The sequence below is a fragment of the Orcinus orca genome, chromosome 2 (assembly GCF_937001465.1).
Source record: "Orcinus orca chromosome 2, mOrcOrc1.1, whole genome shotgun sequence".
Classification (NCBI taxonomy): Eukaryota; Metazoa; Chordata; class Mammalia; order Artiodactyla; family Delphinidae; genus Orcinus; species Orcinus orca.
The window spans coordinates 127,056,421-127,080,421 of NC_064560.1; the positions used below are offsets into that span (position 1 = coordinate 127,056,421).

General features: G+C 51.5%; 2 protein-coding genes across 8 annotated transcripts in view; one reads left to right on the forward strand and one right to left on the reverse strand.

The window, feature by feature from the left end:
• REM2 (RRAD and GEM like GTPase 2) lies at positions 1–8,646 on the forward strand. Of its 2 annotated transcripts, none has more exons than XM_033411695.2 (5): positions 1–1,421; positions 5,592–5,933; positions 6,180–6,253; positions 6,982–7,189; positions 7,586–8,646. In XM_033411695.2, exons 1-5 carry the CDS (start codon positions 1,373–1,375, stop codon positions 7,879–7,881), a joined length of 969 nt encoding a protein of 322 aa, XP_033267586.1. In that variant the 5' UTR covers positions 1–1,372; the 3' UTR covers positions 7,882–8,646. The 2 variants fall into 2 exon arrangements, with proteins under 2 accessions (XP_033267586.1, XP_004283239.1); XM_004283191.4 differs by lacking the exon at positions 1–1,421 and adding an exon at positions 4,168–4,360.
• The window catches only part of RBM23 (RNA binding motif protein 23), a 21,272-nt gene continuing 5,477 nt past the window's right edge, over positions 8,207–24,001 (reverse strand). For 4 of the 6 annotated variants that reach the window (XM_012537906.3, XM_033411633.2, XM_033411631.2 and 1 more), the window contains 10 exons: positions 23,760–23,927; positions 23,501–23,554; positions 23,230–23,347; positions 22,981–23,133; positions 22,758–22,895; positions 22,164–22,229; positions 20,407–20,602; positions 20,215–20,319; positions 20,041–20,125; positions 8,207–19,954 (listed from right to left, as the gene is read on the reverse strand). In XM_012537906.3, coding sequence (XP_012393360.1) covers positions 19,951–19,954; positions 20,041–20,125; positions 20,215–20,319; positions 20,407–20,602; positions 22,164–22,229; positions 22,758–22,895; positions 22,981–23,133; positions 23,230–23,347; positions 23,501–23,554; positions 23,760–23,927 — 1,087 coding nt within the window. In that variant the 3' untranslated portion in view covers positions 8,207–19,950. Of the gene's footprint in view, positions 20,126–20,214; positions 20,320–20,406; positions 20,603–22,163; positions 22,230–22,757; positions 22,896–22,980; positions 23,134–23,229; positions 23,348–23,500; positions 23,555–23,759; positions 23,928–24,001 lie in introns of all 6 variants that reach the window. The other 2 variants (XM_049706454.1, XM_049706453.1) reach the window with 1 other exon arrangement.

Genomic DNA, 24,001 nt, shown 5'->3' on the forward strand with positions numbered 1-24,001 from the left:
CAACTACCCATCCTTGTTTTTTATACCACTCAGAGGGTAAGAAAATTCTAGGAACCCTAAGACTAACCCTCTCCACCTCCACTCGCTGCCTGGGGCCCAGCTCTACAGTGACTGACACCAGCAGTGAGCACCTAGCCTCCTTACTCACCGCCAGGCCGGAAGTCATGAGCCCGCTGGGCCCTGCAGCTGAGAAACTTCCCATTTATGGAGTACTCGCAGAGCACTAATCACAGAAGCAGACTGTCCCTGGTGAAACACTCCTGCCCTCCATCCTCCACCCTACCAGGCATTTTCAGTCTGTCCTAGGCAAGACAGATGAACTCGCAGCCAGGATGCCTCAAAGCGGGCAAAGATGCGTCCAGAGAAAAATCATAATCATTCAGGGTGTGAAGATGCTAGCATCACCTTGGCCAGATCCAAGAGGTCTTCCTGGAAGAGGGCCCAAACTAGATCCTAAAGAATGCTGTCAGTAGTTGGTATAGAATTGTGAATTTTAGGCGAGGTGAGAGTCCATACGATAAGCAAACTAAGGGGACAGTAAGGGCTAGGGCTGTAAGAGGGACCCTGGACTTCCTGAGAAAGGGGCGCAGGAACACAAGCAATAGCCAGAGCCATAGAGCTGGAGAGGGTAACGGAGGAGGGGGGAATGATCTGTGAGAAATGTTGGGACCCAGCCTGTGGTAAGCAAGCTGACAGAGCGGTCCCAGAGTTTAAAAGGAAAATCAGCCAGGACAAAGGATTTAGAAAGAGCCTGTGGGAGTGGGTGTGATGCCCACAGGAGCAGAGCTGAGGCATTCCCTAACAATCAGTCCCCGGAGAAAGGGCTCCCCCTTAGGCTCCCTTACCCTTCCTGCCTGGCCCAGCCTATCCCCACCTCCCTGGTGGAGGGGCCCTGTTGATGACACACTGCCAGCATCCTCACACCCAGCACTAATTGCATACCGTTCCCTCTCCCAGCAAGCAGGAGCCTAGGGAAGTGGCCGAGGGGACATAGTACAGTCCTGGGACACTGGCATCTTGGCTTGGGGAAGACTCAAGCACCTTTCACTCCACGCCCTCTCCAGAGATTGGGGAAGGGGCTCCAGAGATTCTCATCCTTGCTTGCTGTTCTCCCTCTGGGCCTGCCTTCCCCAGTGTAAACAATCACTGGGTCCCACCAGCGTTAGGCCCAGTGGAAACAGTGAGGCAGGGAATGTTGATTTCCCCTCCCATGCCTCTCCATCACCTGGCGTCTGCCTCTCCCTGCTCCTCTCCTTCTCCATAGCCAGCTCGAAACCTTCAGCCTGATATCCTCATCGTTGTCCTGCTCCAGACCTTTCACCTCCTAGGGGTATTTGAAACTTGAAAGTGGACAGAGATTTAAGGTAGAAGAATGTTCCTCATGGTGGAACGCTTCAGAATGCTGGAGGGAGGACTTGAAGGTAGAGTTCACTAGGAAGCCCTGTGCATGTAGATTTATGGGCCTGAAAGAAGATTCCTCTACGTGCTGGGTGTGTGATCTACGAGGTGCAAGCAGTAACACCGTTTTTGTCAGCCACAGTGAAGCCCCAGGTGGCGGGGAGAGGGGACTGACCTTGTACAGGCAGAATGGGGAAACTAAGATAGAGGGTCTTACCCAGGCAAGGGTGGGGCACTAGGGGGCTGTCACCCAAGTTATTTTCACCACGGCCCAAGGAAAAAGAAATGAGGTGACTTCAGATCCTATCAGGATAGACACCACTGTCCAAGGTGCCCAGTATCGGGGGTGTGGGACTCATGCAAAGGCCCTTGGTGGGGAGGAGGGAGGTGATCTCAGTTATGAGATGGGGATCAGGCTGAAAATCTGAGATAAATCTGAGCAGATACCAGAATTTGGTCCTTAAGGAGCAGAATCTGGGCCTGAACCAAGCTCCAGGCCACGCTGGGAGGGGAAAGGGACCCCCAGCCACACAGCCTGAGACTGTGGGAGCACCAAATTGTTGGGCAACCTGCTGAGTGCCAAACCCTTTATCACACGTAGCTAACCCTCACAACAAGGCTGTGCCGTGGGCATCACAGCCCCAATTCACAGGCTCATGAGCAGCTTCAGAGGAATACTGCTCCAGTCTCTACTGAGAGGCAGACTTAAATCTGGATCAGCTCGGTTCCAAATCTCAGTCTGTCCCACTATTACACAGGACCTCCAATTCCTGAGGGAGCCTTGACCTGGGCAAGTGCACAGCCTCTTACCAGTGGGACAAGAGAGAGAGTGGTTCAAGATGAAACCAAGCATGCATCTATGGCCTAAGGCTGGATTGAGTGCAGGCAGAAGTCATGGTCAAGAATCTTCGCTGGGGTCTCCAGCCACTGACACTCTTATCTAGTATCATAGAAATGAATTCTACCACCTAAATGAGTTTTCCAGAAACATAAAGCTCAACCCTTTACAATTTAAAACTTTTAAAAAACTCATTGTGGAAGGAAATCACTCTAAAACATTACACTCATCTTCAGCCCATCCGCACTATAAATCCTTCTGGATAGCTGAGGATCATTCATAGACACCAAAAACCTCGGCAGCAATGTTTTCAGAAGCTGTAACAGTGTCAGAAAAGCAATTTGCCTTAATGCCAGGTGACCTTGGACCACTTTTTAAATGCTTACGACTGCTTTAAAAGTTTTCTGTGATATTGCTTCCCTTGCTACCAAGCTATCAGGGGTCGCTAGCTGCTGTAAATGTGCTTGTAATCTTTGAGCACAGGAACACACATGGACACATTAAAATTGTGAATAAAGTAAGAACAAGTAGGCTGTAACTGAGGACTGTAGAGTCTGTCCAGTGAGTGAAGCACATGAAGACTAGCTGCTTAAGAGTTCTTCCTGCTCCCTCTAGACCCCACAACGTTACCCTGCAGTTGACCTCCACATAAGTGAAGCGTCACTGCACTAGTAATCCCTAGATCACTATTTGCTTCTTCAATTGGAAAAGTCCACTGAAGATCGCAATATAGATTGTCCCCAATAATAGGAGACAGCTGGAATATTTAAGACAAGGAAGGCAGCATAGCATAGAGACGAAAAACAGTCTTTGGCATTGGAAAGATCTGGGTGGGAATCCTGGTGTCCCCATTTTCCAGCTGCATGATTGATTTGGGGCACAGGCCACTCACCCACCACTCTGAGCCTCAGGGTCAGGAGGATGAAAGGAGAGAATGCAGGAAGGTGCTTAGCACAGCATCTGGCAAAAATGGGGAGAGAAGGGGCCAGGAAATCGGAATGTGTGTTTGGGTCCTTGGGGGCACCGGGAAGACAAGAGTGGGAGCCTGAAGGGAAAGGGACCCAGCAGAAAAGGAGCAGTAAAGGAGCCCCGCTATCCTGGCTTCCCTCCTGCCCCAGAGGTAGGTGTCATTGTGTGTCTGCCCTGTGTAGCCCAGAAGGCCTGGGGCTGCCCCAGAGAGCACTGAGAAGGGGGCTGGCACCTGCACTGGGGATTGGGAACTTCTAGAGGGCTAGCTGTCTCTCCCTTTTTTCCTGCTCTGATTAACACGAGGTTGGTGGGCCAGGCAGGGAGGGAGAGATGGGGAAGAAGTCCCCACAATGGTTTGTACCCACCTGAACCTAGTGAAAAAATGAAGCTGCCAAACAAAGCAGCCATGTCTCCTTCCTCAAAGCCCCCATCTGCCTAGGGGCCAGGCCGGGAAATGGGTACTGCTGTGGACCTTAGCCCAGAAGGGGTAATATGGGGAAGAGGGGGTGGCAGAGAAGCTTGGTGGCGGGGTGGCTGTCCTCCTGTCCCTGCGTCTTTTTTGGTTTCTTCCTTTAGCCCCTCCATTTAGCTACTGAGCTCCCACTCTGGGCTGAACACTGGGCTAAGGGGCTGGGATACGGAGACAAATCACACATAGTCCTGGCTCCTGGAGAAAGACCACCCAGGCCCTGGGTCCTTGCCTCCTCCCATCCTCAGCTCCCTTGCCCACTGACCCCTCACCCCACTTCTCTGAACCCGTCTCTTCTGCCCCTCTGACTTTGTTCTGTTCATGTCTTAACCAGACTCCGCAGTGTGTGTGCTCCCAGAGGGAAGCGACGCAAAGGGGGCGGGGGGGGGGGGCAGAAAGGAGGGAATCCCGCTGACATCACGGCTCATTAGCATATGTGACCTCATCAGGGGGTGGGACTGTTTCCCCAGGTGTCTAGGGGGAGGGCATGGGGGGGTGGTATTTAAAGGGAAAAGCTGACAGTGCTGCTGAGTGAGGGAGCGGGTGCTGCAAGCCGCCAGGCTGCACACGCACACGCACACCGATGCACACGGACCTCGACACCGACATGGACACGGACACAGAAACCACAGCACTCTGCCCCGCCAGCAGCCACCGGGCCTCCCCGCCAGGGACGCCCACACCAGGTGAGGGCTGAGCTGGCAGGTGCTGGCTGCAACCATGGGGGTGGGAGCTGAAGCTTTGGTGGGGAGGTCAGAACTAGGGGTTGAAGGAGCTCGAACGCAAACAGCAAGAGGGGAAGAGCAACTCAGGAAGTGGGGAAGCCTCCTGCCCACACTAGGACTGGGGCTCGTATGAGGTGCGGGGCTAGGGGACAGAGGTGGGCTGCCTAAATGTCCCCTCACCCATCACCCAGGGCTTCCCTGGGGAATCTGGTACTTAGCCCCTAGGTCTGCCTCATTCCCAAGAGGTTGGGACGGGCAGGAGGGAAGGGGGAAAGACGAGGGGCAGCCCACAAGCCTGGGAATCACGGGCAGGGGGCTACCCTGGGGAACCGTTTTGAGGGTTTCTCTGGCTCCTGGAGGCCCTGGCTGCCAGTCAAGTATTGATCCTGGGCTATTTCCAGCCTCTCTCTATCCCCCTTTGTTATGTCTGTGGTTCCTCCTCCAGTTACCCTGGCCCGTGCATTGTCACTCTCCCTGCTCCTGCTCTCTCGCTATTTCTCCTCCTCCCTCCCTTTCTCTCTCCCTCCCTCAGCCTCACGACGAACACAATATTCTGTCAGACTCACAGGGACAGCCAGGGGTGCAGAAGGATTCTCACACACAGACATGCATTGGGGGATGCTTACCTACAGGGCCATGGGAAGAGGCAGCCCCTTTAACACACCCATAGAGACCCAACACACACATCTCAGTGAGCAAAGGCCCTTCCCTGGGAACAGACTCCCCACAAAGTTTTTGACTCTATCAGTACCCAACCCCAGAACCTGGGCAGCAGCTTCAGTTCATCCCCTGTGTGGGGATCATCAGTGTAGGAAGCAGGAGGGGGCAGGGCCTCCCGGTGGAAGGAGGGGCAGCCCCCGGCCAGAGGCCTAGTCTGGGGGTGTGCCTGTGTGTCAGTGTGAAGTGTGAGTGGGTGTGCAAGCCTGCACACAGGTGCCTCCCCTGCATGGGGCATGTTTTGAATGGGTTGTGGCTAGAACCACACTGGGCAAGCCTTCAGGTCAGCCCCTGGGAGCCCCACCAGTTCAGGCTTCTGGTGGAGTTCAGTGGAAGAAGGTCAGACCAAAGATTCTCAGCTCCTTCTGGGTCACGGTCATGGACTGGGCCTCTGAGGCTGGAGCAGCCAGGACTGAGTCCTCTGCAGGTGTCTAGGCATACCCCACTCATAGCTTCCTTCTCTTTGCCCCCCCAGAAGCAGATGCTACACTGCTGAAGAAGCCAGAGAAACTGTTGGCAGGGTTGGACTGGGGCGGGCCACCCCCTGCCCCGGGGGCCCCCAGACGAAGAGGAAGTATGCCTGTCCCCTACAAGCACCAGCTGCGGCGGGCCCAGGCTGTAGATGAACTTGACTGGCCACCTCAAGCCTCATCCTCTGGCTCCTCTGACTCCCTGGGCTCAGGGGAGGCAGCCCCCACCCAAAAGGATGGCATATTCAAGGTCATGCTGGTGGGGGAGAGCGGCGTGGGCAAGAGCACCCTAGCAGGCACTTTCGGTGGTCTCCAGGGAGACAGTGCTCACGAGCTGGAGAACCCAGGTATTTGGGGGAGCCCTGCAAGAATTGAGGGTGCCTCTGGAGCCCTAGTCAGGGATGGAAGAGCTCAAGGCATGAACAGTCCTGGAGGCCAGAACCTAAGAGAAACTGTTTCAATGCTTTCTGTGGCAACCTCCCTGGAGGGAGGGATCTAAAGGGCTGGGATCTAAAGCATCCCTGGTTACCAGGTCTAACAGGTGTTGGGGAGCCTCCTAATGGGCTCTATTCCCTGTCCCTATTTCCCAACAGAGGACACCTATGAGAGACGCATCATGGTGGATAAGGAGGAAGTGACTCTAGTTGTTTATGACATCTGGGAACAGGTGAGAACTAAGATGTGGCTGCAAGCAGGTGATGAAACCTGGGAGAGCTGAGGAGGGGCAAAGTATGGCTGAAGGCTGAAGGCTGGTGGGACTACAGCCCCTGGTTTTAACATGTAGTGGAACCTGACCTTTCATATATATTGTCTCAGAGAGCAAAGGCTCACACCTATGCACACACCATGGTATTGAGAGCTGCTGTCTGGTTTCCAGGATCTTCTGACCCAGAGGAAAGTTAGGATCTGGATTCGACAAACCCTGCAACTGCAAGCCAGGCTGAACACCCTGAAACTGACCCCCTCTGTATATTTTTCAGCCTAGAAGATCCTGATCTGAGAGGACAGAAGCTCAGGGCTCTGTAATGTCGGGGAAGGGGAAAAAAGTGAGGACTTGTGAATATTTGGACATAAATGATTACTATGCAGAAACGAGAGGCCAAATTACACACACTTGAATAGCATTCATTTTTTAAGAGCTTAAGCATAAGAAAGTAGGATGGGCTGTCTAGGATCCTATGTCCCCCATTCGCCCATGTGGAGCTCACATTACAAACTTCTCCCTCCTCCACAAACGCACCCCGAGTATGGAGATTCTGCCATTAACTAGCTCTGTGTCCTAAGCAGGTGGCTTCTCCCTCACATCCTGGCTCCTCATCCTTGAGGTGTAAGGTGCTGGGCAGGTTCTCCCATGCCTCCAGCCCTGACATTCCACGACTCTCTGCCCATCTGCAGGGGGATGCAGGGGGGTGGCTGCAGGACCACTGCCTTCAGACGGGGGATGCCTTTCTCATCGTCTTCTCGGTCACCGATCGACAAAGCTTCTCCAAAGTTCCAGAGACCCTACTACGGCTCAGGGCTGGGAGGCCCCAACATGACCTGCCTGTCATCCTCGTTGGAAACAAGAGTGACCTGGCCCGCTCCCGGGAGGTCTCACTGGAGGGTGAGTACCCTGAACCTCATCCATGTTTGCAATCTCAGGGAACCCTCTCCCTTCCAGGACACCTCTTCTCCATAAGGCCTTTTAACCTCCTGGGTGCACAAAATTGCAGTTAGCCCCAGGCTAGGGGCAGACTCTCAATGCCCACGCCTAGGACCCCAGACTCCCTTCTCCTCCCCCTCACCTCTTCTCAAGGCCCCTTTCTCCCTCCCCCTCCACACCACCACCGCCCTCCACTTAATCCCTGCTTGTTCTATCAGTTGCAAGAGATCCATTTGCCCCAATCCCTTTCCACTGCACGCCCTGGGCCCCCCAGGCCCAGCCTCGCCCGGCCCCGGGCCCAGCGCAGCCCCGTGGGTGGGTGGGCGGGCGGGCGCCTGAACACGTCCCTTCCTGCAGAGGGCCGCCATCTGGCAGGGACACTGAGCTGCAAGCACATCGAGACGTCGGCCGCGCTGCACCACAACACGCGGGAGCTCTTCGAGGGAGCGGTGCGCCAGATCCGGCTGCGGCGGGGCCCGAACCGCGCTGGGGGCCCGCAGCCCGAGTCGGGCAGGCCCGAGGGCCCCGCGCCGCCCACGCGCCGCGAGAGCCTCACCAAGAAGGCCAAGCGCTTCCTTGCCAACCTGGTGCCGCGCAACACCAAGTTCTTCAAGCAGCGCTCCAGGTCGTGTCACGACCTCTCCGTTCTCTGAGCCGCGGTCGCCATGGTCACCGCGGTCGCCATGGTCACCGCGCCCTCCGCTCGCCCCCTCGCCCCGCCCCGCCCCCGTCCGGCTTCCTCTGTGAAGACAGTCTAGGAAACCAGAAACTCCCGGGACGCCCCGGTGTGACTACGGGAGCCGGGCCCCCCGCCCCCGGACCCCGGCAGGCGTCGCCCCACCCGCTCCGCGCGCTCTCCGGTTACCTCCCGGCCTCGGGGCTCCTGGAAGGCGAGGACGCTGACCCGCGGGGGTCGTGCAGCGGCTGTTGGGCGGGGCGGCTTCCTGCGGGCGGGGAGGAAAGTAGTTCTGCGAGGTATTTTGTTTTTTTGTTAATTCACGCTTGACCACCTCTCCCGTAAAGAGATGCTAAAAGCAAGAACTGGAAAAGTGCTTTGTAAACTCCTTTACAGTTTTCCACCTTTGTACTCAGCGCGAATATGCCTCAACTTTAAGAGATCCTTAAAGGTAAAGACACGGAGCCGCTTCTTTGAGACTTTCCTAAAGCGTCCTGGCTCTGATCTGCTACACTTGTGCACTTTGCCTTTAAGAAGTTCTTAAAGGCAAGGGCCTGGAAGCGCTGTTCTTCTGAATTGATTGTGATTTACCACAGCACTTCCCCTTTAAGGTTATTAAGGGGAAGGTGTGCAGAGACTTGCCTGAAGAGCTGAGCGGTGGCAACCCGCCTTTAGCCAGGTCCCAGGAGGCACCAGCAAGGCAGCCACCCTTCCCTTTTCAATAAAGAATTTTTCTACTGCACTTGCTTACTTTGACCCTCTGTTCTCAAAATCCCCCCACGGAAGGGATGGGTGGATTTAGGTTCCTTGCTCCTCTGAGCCTGAGTTTTCTTGTCTGTAACGGTTCTAGGGAGACTCCGGAACTGACTTAGTCCTGGAGTAGTCATAACAAGGGGCAAAAGGCCCCTAAAGATTACGGAGCCCAGCTTGTCCCTTTGCCAATGAAAAAACAGACCTGGAGAGGAGCAGGGACCCGTTAGAATTAATTTGGTAACTCGGTGACCAAGTCCCCATCACCTTACCCCTTACCGGCAAGGAGCCCGCTGGAGGCTACATTTTTTTTTTTTTTTTTTTTTTGCGGTACGTGGGCCTCTCACCGCTGCGGCTTCTCCCGCCGCGGAGCACAGGCTCCGGACGCGCAGGCTCAGCGGCCATGGCTCACGGGCCCAGCCGCTCTGCGGCACGTAGGATCCTCCCGGACCGGGGCACGAACCCGCGTCCCCCGCATCGGCAGGCGGACTCTCAACCACTGCGCCACCAGGGAAGCCCTGGAGGCTACATTTTGCGCCTGGAAGTACACTCAGCTGTGGCCTGGGCTGCTTCAAGGTGGAGCCACATCCAACAGGGAGGCCCATCAGCTGGGGCGTGATAGGGTTGGCCTGCACCTCCCCAGCTGTCACCTGCAAGGTTCCTGTGAGAACTGAAGCTGTCAGTGCCTCCCCTGGGGACGCCCACGCCTGCTGCTGCCTGAGCTAAGAGTCTGAACAAAGAGCAGAGGCAGCAGTTCCCCTCACCCCTAGACATACAATACAGCTACCCGAGCACCTGAGGGCCAGGCCTCCACTCTACCCCACCCAACTTCCCAGAACTCGATGGAAAGAGGGATGAGATGTCTCCTGAGTCCTTGCAGCTGGGGAGGAGCCAAGGGGGACCAGCCCAGCACAGGTGATGAGATGATGATATGAATAATGACACTATCCTTAGGACTTTATTTATCTCAATTCTTTAATGACTATATGGTGTCACTACCTCTTTTACTGTGGAAGAAACAGTAACTTGCCTGAGGTCAATAAGCAATAGAGCTGGGATTGCACTCTCGTCTTCTTGATACTTAATGGTGATTGTATCCAGCCTTACATCTGAGGTTCCCCTTCAGTGAGGATGAGGGGAAGAGGGAGAGGGACAGTAGAAAGAATGCAGGGGACACTATGGGCAGAGCCATGGGCAGTGGCTGTGGTAAAAGGGCCAGAGAAATTACACGGCTATAGTGGCGTAAGCCAGCTCTAAACTCTGGGGACCAGGAACAGCGGCAGTGCAAATTGTAAACTGCAGGAAAACACACTGGGCGCGTTAAGGGACCAGATGGTCCTATAGTTGCGTTGAAACCTCAGGGACATGAAGAGGAGGGCTGAGATGAGCACTGAAAAGAAGTTTGGGAGCCCTATTGCAAAGGACCTTAAATGCCAGGCAAAGGAGTTTGTGCCCAATTCTGTAGGCAGTGAGAGTCACTGAAGGGTTTTGAGTGTGTAAGTGACATGATGGGGCTGGTCCTTTGGGAAGGGGAGGCAAGGAGATGGACTGAAGCAGCAGAGGCAAGGCCTGAAGAGATGAGTTTAGGGGACAATCACAGAAATACACATGGAAGGTAATGAAGGACCACACTGAGGGAGATGGCAGTGGGAAAGGAGAGGCGGCATGGAACTTACAGTCAGAATCTGTGGGACTTGCAACTGAGTGGCTGGGTATAAAGACAGGGAGAAGTTGCAGGTGATGGGAGGATGGTGAGGAACTGGGAGTTAGGGGGCAGGGGAGGTAGCCGGTAAATGGCTCCATTTTGGAGACTCTTGAGTTTGAGATGCTCAGAAATACATCCCTGGACAGCTGAGTCTGAAATTCAGAACAAGTTAGGGCAAGAGACACAGATAGGAGAATAATTGCCATACCAATGGTAGTAGAAAAGCCAGAGGAAAGGATGAGATGCAGGGCAGTCGCACAGGGCCCCATGCTTAGTTTAATGCTCTGCTGTCACTTGAACGAGGCTCCTTGAAGAAGGAACCCTGCATTTTCATTTTGCACCAGGGACCCACTAAGGGAGAGACTAAGAGGGTGCAATACAGGCTGGGATCCTTAGCCTCAAACCACACATGGGTTTTAGGGGTCTGTGATTCTTGTGAAATGGTACAATCTGATGCGTTTGTGCAGTCATGCATTTGTCTAATAGGTTCATGAATTTCATCAGATTTCCAAAGGGGTCTGTGACCCAACAAATCACAAGCCGGGATGGTACTGACTGCTGCTGAGAAGGGGAACTGGGTGGGTGGACGACAAGTGTAGGAGGTTTACTTTTCACTGCATGCCTTTTTTCTACCTTTTGGGTTTTTAACTATGGCTAAATAAATAACTTTTTAAAATAAATGTATTTATTTTTGGCTGCATTGGGTCTTTGTTGCTGCTCGCGGGTTTTCTCTAGTTGCGGAGAGCGGGGGCTACTTTGTTGCGGTGGGCAGGCTTCTCATTGTGGTGGCTTCTCTTGTTGCAAAGCACGGGCTCTAGGCATGCAGGCTTCAGTAGTTGTGGCTCACAGCCTCAGTAGTTGTGGCACATGGGTTCAGTTGCTCCGCAGCATGTGGGATCTTTCCGGACCAGGGATCGAACCCATGTCCCCTGCATTGGCAGGCGGATTCTTAACCGCTGTGCCACCAGGGAAGTCCCTAAGCTAAATCATTTAAAACAAAACAAAGCTTTGGTGTTCCAGAGAAAGAAGAGGGACCAAAGAGAGAATCCTGGGGACAGGCAGATAGAGAAGGTGGGGATGCAGCTGCCAAAGAAGTGGTGGAGGAACTAGGGTTGAGCTGGTAGTGGCTATTGCCCAGGGAGAAGGGTTTTCTAGAGGAAGAGTACCACCACTGGTCAAATGTGGCAGGAGGGGAGAATGAGGAACCAGAAGGCCCAGTGCCTTTCATGTGGCAGAAGTCTAAAGATGATGACAGCAGGACCTCCCCCATGAGGGGAGCCACACACGCCACAAGCTTCCCTCCCCCCAACTCAGCCAGTTCCATCAGCCCGACCCATCTGTGTGTTCCCTCCAGACGCCTACAGGAAAGAGCTCAGAACAGACAGAAGCTGAAGCCCCACTCCTGCTAGACTTGGGAGAGGTGGGGTCTTCTCTGAGATCCTAGCCACTCTTCTCCCTCCCTCTGATCAAGGCAAAGTAAGCCCAGGCTGCTGATCTGCGCTGGCATGAGACCAGCAAAGGGGCCCGATGCTGAGCTGCCTGTGCCAGGTAAGATCCTCTCTGCCCTCATGCGCCTCTTTTTTTTTAAAAATAAATTTATTTATTTATTATTTTTGGCTCTGTTGGGTCTTTGTTGCTGCGCGCGGCTTTCTCTAGTTGCAGAGAGCAGGGGCTACTCTTTGTTGCGGTGTGCAGGCTTTTCACTGCGGTGGCCTCTCCTGTTGCGGAGCATGGGCTCTAGGTGCACGGGCTTCAGTAGTTGTGGCATGCGGGCTCCAGAGCGCAGGCTCAGTAGTTGTGGTGCACGGGCTTAGTTGCTCCGGGCATGTGGGATCTTCCCGGACCAGGGCTTGAACCTGGGTTCGAGCAGGCAGATTGGCAGGCGGATTCTTAACCACTGAGTCACCAGGGAAGCCCCGTGCTCCTCTTAACCACTGTAATTTTGACTTGGGGTCTGTGCTCCCTTATCAGCCGAGTCCCTGCCCAACCTCTACTAACCCCATGCCTCCTGGCCCACAAGGCCTCCTCATTGGCCAAGAGCATAGACTGGGTGTTCTCTCCCTGAGAGGCCAGAAGTGAGGCCAGTCCTGTCTTAGAAGTTATCCCTCTGCTCTGGGCCTCCGCTTACAACTGGGCCTTTCTGCCCTGCTGCATCTAACCCTCTTTAGAGACTGGAACAGGGGCTCTCCTCTTCTGAAGGACTGCCGGAGTCATGGAAGGACACTCCGCAAGTCTTCTGCATTAAATCCTCACCCCCAGAAAGTCCACCCATACATACATCTTTTTATTAATCTAATTGTTCCAATCCACATCAGTCTAAGTAAAATCTTCCTGGACGTTTTAATCCTTCATCTACAAATGCTTGTTGCTCTGCTCAAGTACTGCCATATGCCAGTCACTGTGCTGGGCCCTACAGAGAAAACAAATACAGATAAGGCACTATCCCTGCCCTTAAGCAGCTTACAATTGAGCTGGAGAGACAGGCCAAGTTGGAGGCAGCACTACCATGGCCAAAACAGCAGCAAACTATACCACATTCTGACTATCTAACTGCAAGCTATATCACGTGCTCTAAGAGTCTGAATGGAAGAGACAGAACATTTGGAAGACATGTTTTAGGAACTGGGCCTTGAAGGTTATACAATAGGCTGTAGATAGATGGGGGAAAGAAGGAAAAGAAATGTCTTGCGGCAAAACCACATGAGCAAATGTACAGGAGAAATGGTGGGCAGCCTGCCACATGATGAGGTAAAGACCCTCCCTGTACAGAAGGAAGCAAAATTTGGGAGGATGTCAAAGGGTCCCAAAACCAGACAAGAGCATTCTGCTTCTTAGTCCTTTATCACCTGGTGGCTCTCTGATGGAAATACTCAAGGAATTTGAGTCTTGATGTCATGACTCTACAGCTTGGTGGCCTTGTAAACTCAAGGCATGAATATAAATTCAATGGGGCTGTGCAAGCCTTTTACCTGGCACTCATGCTCACTATTTTCTGGATGGAAGTCTATGGAGAAAGTCACTCTTAACCTCTCTTGTCTTTCTGAACCTCAGCTCTTCCCAATTATAAAAGGAGAATAAGGGCTTCCCTGGCGGCCCAGTGGTTAGGACTCTGCACTTCCGGTGGGAACTAAGATCCTGCCTGCCACAAGGCGTGGCCAATAAATAGATAAATAAATAAAATGAGGATAATAATACCTATCCTGTAGGATAATCATGAGGACTAGATAAAAATGCAAATATCTTCATGATTATACAAATGAGCAGTGGGAAGTAATGCTTTTTACAAAAATTATTATTTTTCTTTTTTAAAAAATTTTTATTGGAGTATAGTTGATTTAGAAGCAATGTTTTTCTTTTGTTTTTGTTTTTGTTTGCGGTACGCGGGCCTCTCACTGTTGTGGCCTCTCCCGTTGCGGAGCACAGGCTCCGGACGCGCAGGCTCAGCGGCCATGGCTCACGGGCCTAGCTACTCTGCAGCATGTGGGATCTTCCCGGACCGGTGCACGAACCCGCGTCCCCTGCATCGGCGGGCGGACTCTCAACCACTGCGCCACCAGGGAAGCCCTAGAAGCAATGTTTTTTTGCAACCTGTGTCTGGTCCCTTATTCAGGCAACCATGTAACATGCTAATCTCTCAAAGCATGGCACCACTCTGGAGATACAAATTTAAGTTGTGGTCCACAAAGTCCAACAGCCTCCCGCAAGACTCACAGGTAACCCATTATCGGATCTCTTGTTTGGGTAGTTTTGGGGGGAAGATTGGCAACTGAAGCCTAAGGGTGGTATTATACTACAGTTTCCCATTTTTCTGTTCAAATTACAACTTTAGGCAGAGGACCTGTGCTGATTTAAAACACTATTCTGAAAGGAAACTGCCAGAGTAGGTAGGGCTAGGCTCTGGAGACCACAAAGACAGGTGCTATAGGAATGCTTGGGGGAGATTAGGGGGGATGCTTGCAAAGGACTATAACAGAGACTGCTCTGGGATTTTCCCTAGCCAGACCAAGCAAAGGGCACTAGGTATCCTGAAGGTACTTGAGGGGCCCACCTTGATTTTCCAAAGCCATCTGGTTGTAACCTGATTATAGAGTTTCAAGTATAAAGAGATTTGACCAGTGGGATTTGTTTTCCTGAAAGGTAGCCTGACTGTATGTGACCTAGGACCTTGTAAGCCTGGGACTTTAGCCCAGGAACAATGAAGGTTTATTTTCACCATTGCCCCACCATCAGTTCTGCCCCTGTAAATCTCGAGCATTCTCAAAGTTGGGGAGGAGAATTAGGTCAGGTAGAAAGTCAAGTATGTAGGCATCCAGAGGAATGGGAAGCTATCACGTTCTAAGGCCTCTACAGGTTATCATCTCATTGAATCCTCACAACATCCCCGAGACAGGTACTACTGTTATCATCTCCTTTCTAAAAGGGAGGAGTCTGAGTTAGAGAAGTAACACCTAAGCTTACTCAGCTGGTTTGTGGCAGAAGAGAGATCGGAACCACTTGGTGTTGTTCTAGAGTATGATCTTTCTGCTACAGGGTGGAGGTCCCCTGGTTGGGCCCAGGAAGTGGGAGAAGGAGGCTAATTCTCAGCACCATTCATTTTAAACAGGTAGGCTTCAGGATGCTTGAAAGCTGACTCAAGTTCCCATCCTTTCTGGAATATTGGCAAGAGTCTGACAAGTCTCTGATTTCCAAGGTCATTGTTTCCCTCTTGCAATCCAGCACCGACTGGCTCTTTTCCAATCTTCAGGCACCTCATCCACCCACTGCCCTCAAAAATAACTGCTTAATGGGTCTCCAGTAACTCCACCCAACTCCTTAAGGGCTCCTGAGAGCAGATCGTCTCGGAGAGCCAAGAGAACTCATCCAACTTTTAAAAGTGATCTTTGATCATCTCTTTCCTTGCCTCCATCTTCCCACACGATCTAAGTTGACTGGTCTGCTTCACCTCACACAGAGCTCTCTCAACCAAGAACACACTTTGAGGGGTTTCCCTGGCAGCGCAGTGGTTAAGAATCCGCCTGCCAATGCAGGAGACACAGGTTCGAGGCCTGGTCCGGGAAGATCCCACATGCTGTGGAGCAACTAAGCCCATGCACCACAACTACTGAGCCTGCACTCTAGAGCCTGCGAGCCACAACTACTGAGCCTGCGTGCCGCAACTGTAAAGGCCTGTGCGCCTAGAGCCCGTGCTCTGCAACAAGAAGCCACTGCAATGAGAAGCCTTCACACTGCAACGAAGACACAATGCAGCCAAAAAAAAAAAAAAAAGAATACACTTTGCAAGCAATCAATTCTGGATATAGAGTGCAAAAGTTGGGAGGGAAGGGGGGGATATCTGAAGTCAGAAGATTCAGACACACAGCTTCAGATCAGAACCCCTTTCCTGCATTCAGCTCATGACTACTGACTTCACCTGGTTGTCATGGAAACATCAGTCTCTCGTGGTGGCAAGCAGCACTTTAGAAAGCTTCACAGGCTACCATGGTAACACCAAAAAGAGTAAAGCTGCCTCCTCTCTTCCAGCGGTGAGGAAGAAATGGACGAGACTGCTAGGAAAAGCAGGCTAGAAGGGACAGCCTCTGGAAAGCCTGGCTCTGACTTGAACTGAGGGGAATTAATTCAACTCAACAGATACGAAATATGTGCAAACAAAACAGTAATGAATGGGCTTCCCTGGTGGCGCAGGGTTGAGAGTCCGCCTGCCGATGCAGGGGATGCGGGTTCGTGCCCCGGTCCGGGAAGTTCCCACATGCCACCGAGCGGCTGGGCCCATGAGCTATGGCTGCTGAGCCTGCGCGTCCGGAGCCTGTGCTCCGCAATGGGAGAGGCCACAACAGTGAGAGGCCCGCGTACAGCAAAAAAAAAAACCAGTAATGAAAAAGACACATCTATGACTGGCTTCATCAAGCTATAACCATCTAGTAACAGAGTTTACAAAGAACTGTAAATAAAGTCAGAATAAGACCTACATAGGACCAAGAATACTGAAAAGGAAAATCAACTTCAACTAGGAAATTATCAGTCTTAAAGGACAGGATTTTGACCAGTAAAGAGGGGCAGGAAAAGAGAACAAGACAGTAGACATGGAAGTGGAAGAATTCAGGATATACTGAGAACTATGAGTAAAGAGACAGAAAAAGTGACACTTCCCCATGACTCCAAGGCTTTGGCTTCCACAGTGTTGTTGAGGCAGGTTAAGATTAAGATCAAGGGATCTGAAGCTAGACTGGACTGAAATCCCAAACTTGCTAACTGCATTATCGGGGGACAAGTTACTTAACCTTTGGGGTATCAGTTTCCTCATTAACAAAGTAAAGATAATAAAAGAATCTACTTCAGAGGGGTCGTTGTGAGGATTAAACAATTCAATACATATAAAATGATTAGAACAATGCCTAACCCACACCAAATCCTGCATAAACGTAAATTCTCATTAATTGTTAACCGCTCCACTTTTTGGTGCCAGGACAGCCTCTTCGCACTGTCCAAGTAATACTCCCCCCCACTTAATTTTTTCCAGTTGCAGCATGCAAGCTTCTTGGTTGCGGCATGCATGCAGGATCTAGTTCCCTGACCAGGGATCGAACCTGGGCCGCCCTGCATTGGGAGCGTGGAGTCTTACCCACTGGACCACCAGGGAAATCCCAGTCCAAGTAATACTTCCTGATTCGCACCAGACTCTTGAATAGAAAACAGGGGCTGTGACAGAATACCTCCAAGTTTTTAGCTCATTTCTCTTCCTTAGAAGCACCAAGACTAAAGGTTCATAGGTCACAACCCTGCTTCCACTGGTAGCCCACAGAGCCTAAGAAAGAAGTAGGGTGAATCCCAATGTAAAGAACACAGCAGTTTAAAGAACAGGGAGGAATGCCACTGCCTTAGAAAAGAGAGAAGTGGAGGCTATAAGCCGAAAGTCAAGTGAAAAATCCCATTTAGAATTGAGGACTCGTGGGGAAATTCTAACTGCGCTGGGAACAGACCTGGGCAACAGTCTCATCTCTACTCCCACCTTAGCCACCATGCTCAGGCAGGAGGTTGAGGGAGGCTCCTTTACATTAGGCTGGGCCCAGAGGCTGTTCACTGCCCCTTCTCTCCACTCCAACCACCCTCTATAGAAGGATGAATAATAAGAAGGCACTGAGTCACACGCAGTGACACTGGCTGTTACCCACTAGACGTTGTCACCTTATGTAGGTTAAGACTAGAAAAGAAGTTGTCTTTGACATTCCCTTACTTCCATCCTTGTCTCTCTCCCAGCAAAAAGCTACGCAAGCCTCTAAGAACAAGGAGCAAGGAAGAACTGAGGTGGAAGGACCCAAAATGCAGGAAGGCCAAAGCAGCTAGGAATGGGAGTATAAGGAAACTGAGCAGTGCGGGGGGGCCCACCTGAGGGCAGGAAGCAAGGCCTGGGGGTACCTACAGTTTGAAGATGTTCAAGACTGCCATGAGGAGGCCTGGCCCATAGCCTCAGGAGGATGCATAAAAATGGTCTGCACTGAGGTCAGGTTGCCTTAGCAGCTGCATCAATAACTGCAAAGGACTGGGCCTTAGTCAGCTGCTCCTACCTGAAAATAACGTGGCCTCCTTCCCTTCTCCCAGGTCCAGAGAGCAAATTAGTACAGGGAAGGGGTAGGGGTGACAGTGGGTGAGACTGCAGCAGCCTGGAAGTCCCTCCAGAGTCCCAGTGGCCTTTTATGCCACAAGTAGGTTTCAGGTACTTAACACTGCAGTGTAAAGAGCAACGTCATAAGCTAACCACTAAAAAACCATCATTCTGCTTAGAAGCCTTAACTGACAAGTTAAAACCTAGCAGCAATTATCCAAATTTTTAGCATGACAATACACTCTCAACATTCTGTTGCACAGAGACCAGTAAAGAATGGAGGAAGCCCACAGAGCCCTGTCCCTGAACTTCAGACCTTCTCCTTTTGGTTGGTCCCTAGTTGGTGAGCCAGGCTCTGGACTAGCCCCTTGTTCTAAGCCTTACAAAGCAGGCAGAGGAAGGTGTGCCCTCACCTTTGGAAGGGCCATGTGTGGAATACTCAGCTCCCTGGAAATTCATCAATCGGACTCAGGCCTGTGTTATCAAAGCCATTGGAAAGAAGAGTTGGGGGGACTGAAAGGGCAAACAATGACAGACTTAAGGCCTGGGGAGCCCTGATGTATAATGCCCAAACCCCTTTGGATATTGGACTGGATGTCTACTACAAAAAGGTCCAAAGGCGGGTACAGAGCTCAACAAAGTAAGAATGGTGAGCTTAGAAGGCTTCTCTGGTACTTAAGCTCCTCAGGATCACGAAACACCCTTAGAGCAAGGTGCAGAATGTGCTACTGTCACACTGCCATCTGGTGGAAAGACAAGATCTGTCCCCAGGCAGAGAGAGGGAGCCTGGAGGTCTGTCCACTAGGCAGGGAGGTTTGGAGATAATCAAGATAAAGACAGAAGGAGACCACGGGGCATAAAGACCACGGGAGTATAAAGCAGATACAGATGGCATGTGTGCCTTTTGTCTGTTTTTCTTTCTAAAGATCAGATATTTAAAAAATTAAAATAAAGAAAAGAAAACTTAATAGCATTACAAATGTTTTATATCCCTAGAACCATTCGTGGTTTTGGCTCAGGAGAAGTTAACGTCAGACAGACACACCACTGGACCGAGACCACACTTGGGCAGCCGCCGCCACAACCGTGGGACCTGCCTTTTGTACAAAGTTTATATATATATATATATTTATATTTATGTACACAGACACAAGGGTATAAAATACAGTGAGAAGGACTCACGTGTGCCCAGCTGGGCCTGAGCCCACAGTCTCCAGAGGCACATGGAAGTGGTGGAGAGAAGCAGCCTCCCCTCCATCCTCCCACCCTGGGCCAAAGGAAGGACAACTACACAAAGGAAGATGGAAGATACCAGAAAGGTACCCCACCTTTCACTGAACTCCCGAATGCCCCTAAGACATCCAAAATGGCTGGCAGGAGAGATCATTCCCACACCTCCCAGCAAGATGTTGAGCCCACAGTAGCAGTTCTGGCCCCAAGCTAAGGTTTAAGGCAGGCTTCCCAACACACGTCTGTGCTATCTTCCAGGGCCCTTGTAGCAGCAAGCCAGCACTTTCAAGGTTCACTCCCTCAAACCCCAAAGTCCTCACAGACCAGAGGTCTTAAAGGTTTTCCGTGACAGACCGTACAGTAAAGGTACAGGCAGGCAAAGAGCGGTTAGTTCCTTCAGTTAATGCCCTATGGCCTTCCCAATGGGGGAGGAATCAAGGAATCAGTAAGAGGTGGTTGTAAAGGGCAAGGAAGGTCATCCCAGGAGACGATAAATACAGAGAAACAGATGTTCAATTCAAGTGCAGATTCTGTTCTCTTCAACTGGCAGCTTTGCTCACCAGAGTCCATTCCCACTGCGGCTGCGGTGGGCAGGAGCTCTTCTTGGTGTCCTAGGGGGTCCCAGTTCCCCCACCGTCAATGTTCACACCCTCAGGATGGTTTGGTCCACAGAATGGAGAGAAGGGGCCATGGAAGGGTAGACGTGGAGAAGGGAGTGGCAGGACCCAGAGGCACAGGTAGGCAGTGGACTGCGCCACTAATTACCTGTGGCATGGAGAAGATGTAAACGGGAAGCCGGAGGAAAGAAAGTTAACTGTGAACACTGAAATGAGCTGGGCCTTGAGACTCACATGGTTTGGCGGGTAAAGAGGCTGGAAAGCTGGAAGCACTGGGAGGCGATTGCCTGGGAGGCGAGGTTCAGGGCCGGACTCAGAGCTGGAACAAAGAGAGACAAGGGAGTTAGCACAGAGCATTCCTGCCTTCCAGGCCCGACCCTTCTCTCCCTTTCCCAAGTCCAAGCCTACCCGTCAAAGCCGCTGGGTTCAGGGCCCCCAAAGGAACTGCTCCATTCAGTTGCAAGGCAGCAGCTTGGGCAACAGCAGCAGTGGTCGGCAGCTGGATTCCAGAGCCTCAGAGGAAAAGACGAGGTGGGGTTAAGTCCTAACCCTTGATGTAAAATTCAACGCCATGTTCTTCACTCTGCAGAGAAGCCCTACCTTCTGCCAATTTGGCCATGAGCTGCAAACGTCCACCCGCTGATCCCAGATCCAGATCCTGGTCTCCATCAGGAAAAGTGATATCTGTGCCACCATCCAGTCGCTCGGTCACATGGCCAACCCTCATAGGCCGACCAGCAAGCTCAAAGCCATTCAACTGTTCCAGGGCCCGGCGGGCACACTCAGAGTCAGAGAACTACAAGAAACCCAGGTCATATCAGGTACCTCCTGGCCACAGACATGCTCTCAAAGCCCCACTAATACTCTCTCGTCCTACTGTCCCATGAAAATTGCATGCTCACTGTGGCTCAAACTTTTCTTTCCCAGGGAATGTGACCTAAGATCCCCATGCCCGCAAATAGTTCTCTAAAAAAGACCTTTTCCAGCTGACTCAAGGGCAATCGCTTTTCAATCTCCAGCTCCACTGAGAACCTAACAGTGCATCATTTGTAGGGAGCCCAGCCTGATAGGCTGTTTCACAAATGGACATATCAAATGGAAGTAAGACAGGCGGAGATCCAAGGCTCCTGAGCTTTAATTTCAGCCCTCAGGACTAGTAAGTTTCAGTCCTTAGTCAAGAACCAGGAACGTGCAACTCCAGAGCCCAGGCTCAGGAAGGTGCACACCCTGGTACTGAAAGCGAGACTGCACCCCCACTCCCACCCCACCCCAGTGCGGCTGACTCTGGCCCACTGGCCAGAAGGCCTCTACTCTCTCATCCCTTCCAGCAGCAGCACTAGCAGCAGCCTGGCATAAAGAGAATTCCCAGTCTGCTGTTTATGTGTCAAGGGTGTTGACCTAAAAGGCAGGAACACAAGGGCAAAAAGGCCCCACAGAAGCCTTTCTGCATCTGAGACACACAGGGAGCTAGAAAAGGTACTTGGTACAAGTACCTTGTACTTGGTACAAGTTCATGGTACTTGTACCATGAACAGCACAGCTGGCTTTATTTACTCTGGTATTACCTGTCCTAGGGCCTGGCATGTGGTACTGACAGTTCCTAGGCAGGTGGTATAGGTGGCTTGCTTTTACCAGATACTTCTGAGATGAGCAATTCCCACGGTAGAACACAACCTACCTCCCCTCTGCCCTGCAGGCAACTGGGGGGGTGTATGCTGCCTAGATTGAGCCCAGAAAATATCAGCTTCTATTAGACTTTGTGGCTGGCAGCCAGTCCTAGCCTGGAGTCACATGGGGCTGGAAGAACCAGTTATGGGAATTGGAAACAATTTTGTTGGAGTGTCAGGAAAAGGTGAGACTTGCCCACTATTAGGTGGCCTTACTGTTTTCCCTATAGTGGTATTTAAATATAAAGATATTTCTCAATGGGGAAACTGCTTCAAACTGGGTAGGACCAGAGAGAAGTATATACCTTCTTATTCCCACCCCATCATGAAAATATACCAATTCTATAAAGCACATCTATAAAGGCCCGTACCTAACCTCCCTCATGCCCCCAACCTCTTAGCTGCAGCCTGGAATCGTTACTATTACCCAGAGAGCAAGCTGTAGCACCAGGGAAGCTGGTTGACCTCCTGGACACCCCATACCAGTGCCACTGACAGAGTGTAGGAGCAAAGCCATGATCTCAAGCAATGCACTCATCTCAAGGGGCAGAAGGCTAGTCCAAGCTTCAGGCACCAGGGTTTATGGGTCATTTAGACAGTTCCTATGGGAGGAGGATGAAGCTAAGCTGCAAAATCAGACAAGTGGACAAACCTAAACTAAAATTAAAAAGTTGAAGACTAGAGACTCACCGTAATAAAACCATAACCTTTAGAGCGGCCTGTATCTGAGTCCTTCATCAGGACAATATTATCAATCTGCAGAATAGAGAAAAATAATCAATAATCTTTTGGCTAAGCCACACCTTTGATCTTTCCTACCCAAACTGTTCTATTTTTTTGGCCATGTGCAGCATGTGGCACATGGGATCTTAGTTTCCCAACCAGGGATCAAACCTGTGCCCCCGAAGTGGAAGCATGGAGTCTTAACCACTAGACCGCCAGGGAAGTCCCCTACCCAGATTGTTCTAAATACCTCTAACTTTCTAACCAACCCATTACAGCTCTCCAAATCATTTTAAAAATGAGATAAAGCCCATCACTTTCCCAAACACTTTTTCTGACTCATCTTACTTCATATGGACCCCATTATTTGATTTCATGGTGCCTAATTTGTCTCCTGAGCAGTATGAATACAGAGATGGAGCCCAACTCCTCCAGCATGGACCCACATGGCCATCGTTAAACACGCAATGGGTTAATCATGGTCAGACAGAACGAGAAGGTACACTCGCCCTCCCCACTTTTTCCGATTCCCTTCAGAGGTTTCCCTCACTTTCTACTCACTTTGCCAAAGGGCTCAAAGATGCCCCGGAGCATGTCCTCGGTGATATTGAAGTGCAGGGAGCCCACGTAGAGGCGCATTGGTCCACCACTGCCCTTCTGCAGGTTGTTGGCCATGGCTGCCAGTCGGTTTTTCTCAGCCTGTGGAAGAAGGAAATGATGGGTCATGCCCCACACCTACCACCATTATCTCCATCTTCTTATGTCCATTTCTCAGGCTGCTCACCTGTGAGGCCTGTACAATGATAGGCACTCCCAGCAGCCGCTGTCCGGTCAGCCCAATGGCAAGTGGCACAGACTGGATCTCACAGAATTCCACATAGGCAATGCCCTTAGAACGACGTGAGTTCCGATCTGAGATGATACGTACATCTCGAACCTATCCAGGGCAAAAAGAAAATCCTGAATTGGGCATAAAGGGGGATGGATAGAAGACAGGCTTCTCAGAGACAACTAAGAGGGGGAAGAGGTTTACCTTGCCAACAGCCGAGAAAAAGTCCTCCAGGTCCCGAGGCCGAATGCGGGCAGCTAACTGCATACAGAACACCGTGCGGGCATCCCGCTCCTCAGGACTCAGATTATCAACTGGCTCCCTAAAGAGTGAGCAAAATCGTCGAGACCCTCCCTGCCAGTACATGGTCATCATTCTTCAGCTACCCTCAAGTACTACACATTCCTGTGGTTTGGCTCAAACCGCTTTTTATTCATAACTCACAATCCCTAAAAGAGTGCTCATTGTCACTCACCTGACTGGGCTCTTCTCCCGGAAATGAGGACTCTTACTGTGTCCATACCTACGCCTACGGAACAGAGAACAACCAAACTGAAAACCGTGTCACCCACCTTTATCCACACTGGCCCAGTGCTGGGTCTTCCACCATGAGAAAACCAGATTACAGCACCTCATCGCACATGCCAATTCTGAGTATCACCCCTCCAGTAACTGGGTCTCCTGCCTACCCCAAAACATGATACAAAGGTGATCTTATAAGCAAAAGGTGATACCCAGTGGCAAGCGGTGGACTCCTGTAGCGCACACGATCCTCACGACGTCGGTCTCGACTTCGTGACTCACTACTATGTCGACGTTCCCAGCTACGGCTGCGGTGACGACGCTGCCGATCTCGACTCCGGCTCCGACTGCTTCTCCGCCTATGACGGTCTCGACTACGACTGTGGACGGCAATGACTATTAAGCTCCTTAAAGAACAATCCAACCTTTCTGGCCTTTAATGTATAGCTTTCCC

Coding starts and splice junctions, on each gene's coding strand:
- REM2 (XM_004283191.4), top strand. CDS start 4,258: ATGCACACGGACCTCGACACCGACATGGACACGGACACAGAAACCACA. Junction 6,254..6,981: donor TTTATGACATCTGGGAACAG/GTGAGAACTAAG, acceptor GCCCATCTGCAG/GGGGATGCAGGGGGGTGGCT. Junction 7,190..7,585: donor CCGGGAGGTCTCACTGGAGG/GTGAGTACCCTG, acceptor CCCTTCCTGCAG/AGGGCCGCCATCTGGCAGGG.